The sequence below is a fragment of the Sceloporus undulatus genome, chromosome 1, assembly GCF_019175285.1.
Source record: "Sceloporus undulatus isolate JIND9_A2432 ecotype Alabama chromosome 1, SceUnd_v1.1, whole genome shotgun sequence".
NCBI classification, from domain to species: Eukaryota; Metazoa; Chordata; class Lepidosauria; order Squamata; family Phrynosomatidae; genus Sceloporus; species Sceloporus undulatus.
In genome coordinates, this window is record NC_056522.1 from 353,341,387 (window position 1) to 353,347,901 (window position 6,515).

General features: G+C 44.5%; 1 protein-coding gene across 4 annotated transcripts in view; it reads left to right on the forward strand.

The window, feature by feature from the left end:
- The first annotated feature begins 3,036 nt into the window (after positions 1–3,036).
- TMEM251 (transmembrane protein 251) overlaps positions 3,037–6,515 on the forward strand; it is a 14,713-nt gene continuing 11,234 nt past the window's right edge. For 2 of the 4 annotated variants that reach the window (XM_042446612.1, XM_042446614.1), the window contains exon 1: positions 3,037–3,227. Coding sequence is in view for 1 of the 4 variants with exons in the window: in XM_042446611.1 (XP_042302545.1) it covers positions 5,117–5,136 (20 nt within the window). In the remaining 3 variants the exon portion in view is untranslated. Of the gene's footprint in view, positions 3,228–4,912; positions 5,137–6,515 lie in introns of those variants that run through there. The other 2 variants (XM_042446613.1, XM_042446611.1) reach the window with 2 other exon arrangements.

Genomic DNA, 6,515 nt, shown 5'->3' on the forward strand with positions numbered 1-6,515 from the left:
TGTCCTCAAGCAGCCCATTGTCTTAACACCATCCAAACAATGATGCCTTTATTGGGCCAACCACAATGCACAATTACACGTTGCATTCATCATCAGGCTTCTTCATCAGGCAAACAGGAGAAAAAAGTTGAAGATTTTAGTCATAAGCCTGCATTTTCTGTATCTGGTCTAGAGGCAAAGCAGGCCAATCCAGTCCCAATACTGGATAAAATGGCTTTACCTTTGTTGAAGGCAGAAGCCTCAGATGGCAAGGTCCCATCTCTTTAGGATTCCCCTGTAGTGGCTAAAATGCAGTTGCTTGAAATCTAAAAAACATCTAGGGGTAGCTATGTTGGCCATTTAGCAAACCCAATAACATCCAAATAATGCTAAAGCATTTTTTCTAATATTGAGACTAACTGGCATTCTTAACCTCCACACCACCTGAAGTGTCCCTGATGCCAAACATGAAGACTTCTTCTTGAAAAATTCAGTGTCCTCTTCCTACATAGGAGCCCATGGCTTCACAAAGGAAGGAGACGTGCTGGATTCCAAAGAAGCATCTTCTTTGAGTTGCAAATGGACATTAAATTTCCTGGACTCTGAGAATCTACCAGTGACCCCATAACAAAAGGGGGGAAGTGCCAGACTACAGATAGTCCTCCCTACCATCTGAACTAAGACCAGAAACAGAAAATGCAAGCCTATGACTAACATCTTCACTTTTTTTTCTCCTGTTTGCCTGATGAAGAAGCCAGTGTAATTTAGAAAGCTTGCAGCATGTAACTGTGCATTTGTTGGCCCAATAAAGGCATCATGGTTTGGATGTTATTGGATTTGCTATATGGCAACACAGCTACCCCTAGATGTTCATTATCTAACACATTTGCTGTCCTTTTCCTCTCTGAGAAACCAAGATGCTGCAAGCTCTGGGGGCACATCTTGCCTGCTGCTGCTCCTAGAAAAAAGAACTTCAGAGGAATCCATCCTATCCTTCTGTTTGCAGCAAGGACAGTCTGCCAAGATTTCTCAAAGGGGAACAGCAAAATGTGGTGTTAATCAAACTTCTTTGTTGTTGCTTGCTGCCCTCGAGTCAGTTTCAACTCATGGCAACCCTGTGGATGAGACGTCTCCAAAAACCCCTATCCTAAACTGCCTTGCCCAGATCCTGCAAGCCCCTGTCCATAATCCCCCTGATTTAGTCTATCCATCTGGTTTGTGGTCTTCCTCTTCCTTCTACCCTCTACCTTTCCTAGCATTCTTGTTTTTTCTAGTGATCTATGCCTTCTCATTATGTGGCCAAAGTACGATAGTCTCAACTTGATCATCTTAGCTTCCAAGGAGAGCCCTGGTCTGATCTGTTCAAGAACCCATTTCTTTGTCTTCTTAGCTATCCATGGTATCCTAAATACTTTTCTCCAGCACCACATTTCAAATGAGTTGATTTTCTTCCTGTCTGCTTCCTTTACTCCAGCTCTCCCATCTGTACATGGTAATAGGTAATACAATAGCCTGAATGATTCTGACTTTAGTGCCCAGTTGTATGTCTTTGCTCTTCAGTATCTTTTCCAGTTCTTTCGTAGCTGCCCTTCCCATTCCTAGTCTTCTTCTTACTTCTTGACTGCAGTCTCCATTCTGGTCAATGTTTTGATCCTAGATATGGGAATTCTTTAACTATTTCACTTTCCTCATTGTCTAGATTGAATTTGTGTATTTCTTCTGTGGTCATTATTTTTAGTTTTCTTTATGTTCAGCATCAGACCTGCCTTTGCACTTTCGTCTTTGACCTTCCTTATTAACTATTGTTCCTTCCAAGCCATGCTCATGCTCAAAATGGAGGACGTTTTGGAATTCCTCCAGGGCAAAAGGTGGACATGTTCTGGAAAAGCAGGACGTCTGGTCACCCTGCTCAAGTGTCCACATTTCCGCACTACACTGTTATAGCGCTCCTGCTATTCCGCTTTAACTGCTCTGTCTGCCTCCTGTTGCATTCTGGGGTTTGTAGTTCAGTGAGGCCAGAGCTCTCTGGCTGAGAATTCTAAATGTCCCATTCTTAAACTCCAAATCCCAGAATGCAACAGGAGGCAGTTATAGTGGAATAGCAGCGCTATAAGAGTGTGGTGCGGAAATGTGGGATGTCTCAACATGTGTGTCCCACTATGTCCTATGCATGCATAGGATTGTGCTGTATATACTGTTTAAGTACTTGGGACTGGCACTTTCTTCTCAGGAGACCTGCCCTATGTTTGTGTTCATTGGCTACAGCTGGCTCAGTGCAAGGGAATCCTGGGAAGTGTAGTTTTGTAAGACATTTAGCCGCCTCTGTCAGAAAAGAGCTCTGTTGCCACAATAAATGTGTGATGTAAAGCATTTTTTAAGTAGTAGTAATAGTAGAATTCATCATATTATCTTAGGTACAAAACACACTACAGAAATAATCCAGTTTTGAGGCCTCTTTACTTGCCCTGGCTCAATGCTATGGAATTCTGGGAACTGTAGTTTTGTGAGACATTTAGCCTTCCTTATCAGACAGCTCTGCTGCCACAATAAACTACCATTCCCAGGCCTCCCTAGCACTGAGCCAAGGCAGTGAAAGCGGACCCAAACTGGATTATTTCTGCAGTGTGTTTTGGATCTGAGGAATATTCTACATAGAACATGTTCTACTGAGCACAGTAGGCCCTATTTCTGAATAAAGGAGCACAGAAGTACACTGCAGGCGAGGCACTCACTCTAATTTACATTCTGTCCTTATTCTTAAACATTGTATTATATATATATATATATATTTTAAAAGGAGTTCCACGGCATCAAAAATAACACGGAAATCGGAGCTTGCGCACAAAAACACTTGGCCCTTTGATAGCGATGCGTAAACGCGCGGCACGCAAGTGTTTCGGAGTGCGCATGCGCCTATCGTACGGCGTGGTAAGGCGGAGCTTCGGAGTGCGCATGCGCCACTTGTGGGCCCAATAACCCGGCGCTTCGATGAGCGCCTGTACAACCCATCTGTGTGATCAACCGATACTGAGGAGTGCGCATGCGCGGCTGTGACCCGGAAGTAGAGCCCAGAGAGGGCGGGCCTTAGGCTCCAGGCGGAAGAGATGGCTGGGCCTTGGTGCTGGAAGCACTTAGGCAGCGCCAGAGAACGCGAGGCGGCTGCTTCTCCCGTCTCTCCGCCTCCAGGGACCGGGAGGTGATGTGCTGCTCCTCCGCCTCCAGCGCTCCTTCCCCGGCAGAGGAAGAAGGTGAGGGCTGGGAATCCGGAGAGGAAGGCTGTTTGGCTGGTTCAGGGTGCATCTGCACTGCAGAGACAACTCAGTTTCACACCGCTTTAGCTGCCATGGCTCAGTGCGAGGAATTATGGGAAGTGTAGTTTTGTGAGCCATTTAGCCTTCTCTGTGAGAAAGAGCTCTGGTGCCACAATGAACTACCATTCCCAAGACTCGCCAGTTCTGACTGAGCCAAGGCAGCGAAAGAGGACCCAAAGGGATTGTTTCTGCAGTTTTAGGTCCAAAACACACACTGCAGAAACAATCCAGTTTGAGGCCCCTTTAACTGCCCTGGCCTAGTGCCTGGGAATCCTGGGAATTGTAGTCTGTTGCGGCACCAGAGCTCTTTCTTGCTTCGAGTTGTGCTGCGACATGGGCTTCATCTTCACTGCAGAAATAATCCAGTTTGACACCGCTTTAACTCAGTGCTGTGGGGTCTTGGGAATTGTAATGTGTTGTGGGAGAAGGCTACATGTCTCACAAAACTACAAATCCCAGAATGCCGTGGCAGTTAAAGTGGGTCGATTCTGATGTGTGGATGCAGCCATGGATGGCCCAGAGCCTCTGTTTACTTGAGGCCAAAGGTTTCCATTTGACTGCCCCATGACTGTGAGTTGGCAAAGCGATCTCTCTGCCAGGGACTCCCTGTATTTCGAAGGATGGGCGCATGCTTTGGATCTCTCAGCTGCTCAGTGGTTCTGACTGTGTGCTTTACGTGAAACACATTGGCAGACAGTAGGGGCCCCAGCTCTTAAACAAGGAAAGACAGTTAGACTCTGCAAGACTGCAGTCTTTCCATTTCTCCCACGGAGAGTATTTCTGAGATACTGTTTGAATGAGAGGTTTTTCTGACTCATTCTATGGCCTGATACAGACAGGCCAAAATAAAGCTGCTTCGAGTCATTTTGCAAGTATGCTGTTTCAATGATACATGTGTCCTAATTGTCCAGAAGCTGCACCAAAGCCATGATACAGTCCTAAGGACTGGAGTGTAGCCTTGGTGCAGCTTCCAGACTCTTAGGACGCATGCATCATTGAAACACCATACCTCCAAAGTGACCTGAAGCAGCTTTATTTTGGCCTGTCTGTATAGGGCCTATGCAACCTTTTAGTGGCTTAGGCCCAAAACACACTGCAGAAACAATCCAGCTTGAGACCACTTTAACTGCCCTGGCTCAGTGCTAGGGAACCCTGGGAACTGTAGTTTATTGTGGCCCCAGAGCTCTCTGACAGAGAAGGCTAAACGTCTCACAGAACAACAGCTCCCATAACTCCCTAGCTTTGAGCCAGGGCAGTTAAAGCAGTCTCAAACTGGATTATTTGTACAGTGTGTTTTGGACCTCAGTTGCTGCAGTACCCAAATTCAACAATGTGATTTTAAACAAGTTCCCAGAAATGGTATTAAAACTGGGCATATGTCCATTTGTCATAGTTCCTTATGTGTAACATTTCCTTGTATGGATATTTCTTTATTCCCACATCACTTTACAGTAAACGACGTGTCTTTCGAACTCCAGTACAAGCCAAACTGGCTCAACCTGCGCTGCAATGTTAGCATGCCTGAGATTGTAGCATGTAGTTTGATTAGTTGTGCTTGGGTTTCTTCATGAAAAACGCTTTTTACAGGATTGCAACTACAGTACATATTTTTCCTGTCCTAGGCTAGTGGCTGCATAGCAGGAATCATGGCATCACCTTGACTGATAGTGTTTGTCTAGGAACTGCATGAACCGGAAAAAAGTCCCTAGGAGCCAAAACAATAAAGGCAAGAGTGTCTGGAAGGCCACTTTTTATCTGTAAAAAATGTGAATTATTCATGTTAAAGAGTGCAGGAAGACGGCACAGACTAATCAAAGGTTGAATTGATGCTTGTGGAGGCTTCCAGGTAATGCATTTCACCTTTTGGGGAGAAGGTAGAAAAGGGGCAGGCCAGGGAGAGATCAGGGGCCACAGTCTGGGGAGCTGATTGTGACTCAAAGGCCACCCTTGATCCACCGCAATCTAGAGTCTCCTGTAAAAATGGTTGCCTAAGAATTGCCTTCTTAAATTATATCAAGATCCATGTAATCCCGCATTCATTTTTAAGAAGCCAGATAATGTTGACGATAGTCATTGATTGAGGAATCCTCCAAGAAATGCCAAATTAGATCATATCTACCAAAACAATACAAGACACATACCGACTAACGATGAAAGTCATGCAGTAAGATTAAGACAGTATGCTCAATTCTCTTTAAAAAGCAAGGTTTTCAATATCTGTGTTTTAATTCATGGAGACACTCCTTTGGTTTACTGTTTGGTTCTCTCCAATCTGGATATTTCTTTCCCAACTTCATTGTGATCTTGATTGAAAACAAGACTGTAAAATTTGTTGTTGTTGTTGGGTGCTTCCAAGTCATTTCTGACTTATGATGATCCTAAGGCTTTCGTGGGATTTTCTTGGCAAATTTTTTTCAGGGGGGGGGGTTGCCATTGCCTGAGAGAATGTGATTTGTTCAAGTTCACCTATTGGTAAACATGGCTGAGCTAGGATTCAAACCCTGGTCTCCAGAGTCCCAGTCAGACGCTTAAATCAGTGTGTCACCCTGGCCCAGACCGTAAAATACTTTTGGGCAGTTAACTAAGATCTGGAGTCTGAATATGTGTGTTTGTGCCTTCAAGTCACTTGCCAACTTATCGTGACCCATGAACATCGTAGTGTTTTCTTAGGCCACCCTTGACCCACCCCAGCCTAGAGTATCCTGTAAAAACTCAGACATGGTTTTGCCAGTTCTGTCCTCTGAAATATAGCTGGTAGACAGCTCTTAAAACTTCTAGTGTATACAGCAGCCAAAAGGCATATCTTATGTGTTGATAGCTGCTAGATATTGTTGCTTATTGCTAATGTCTGGAACTCTGCACTTTGCTAAATATTTGGGGATGAGTCATGGTTGTGGAAGGGCTGGTTCAATGTCTTTTACCCCTCCTGATGACCATGTGCCTGCAAGTCTCATGGTCATCCTGGAATGTGTGACATTGAGAACCACATGATTCTTAGCTGGCAGTGATATGTGCTTTTTCTATGTGGAAAATAGAGAATGTAGATCATAGTCAAAGCAGGATCTATAGATTAAACAGTGTTCAAGTACAATGTAATATTCTCACCGCCCTGAATAGCCAGACTCTGTGGCATCACCTGTGGACTTTAGTTTCCTTCTGATAAGATGAAACTCTGGAGATTTGTGGTATTTACATTTGTTTTCAAGTATATAAATATATTGTTAC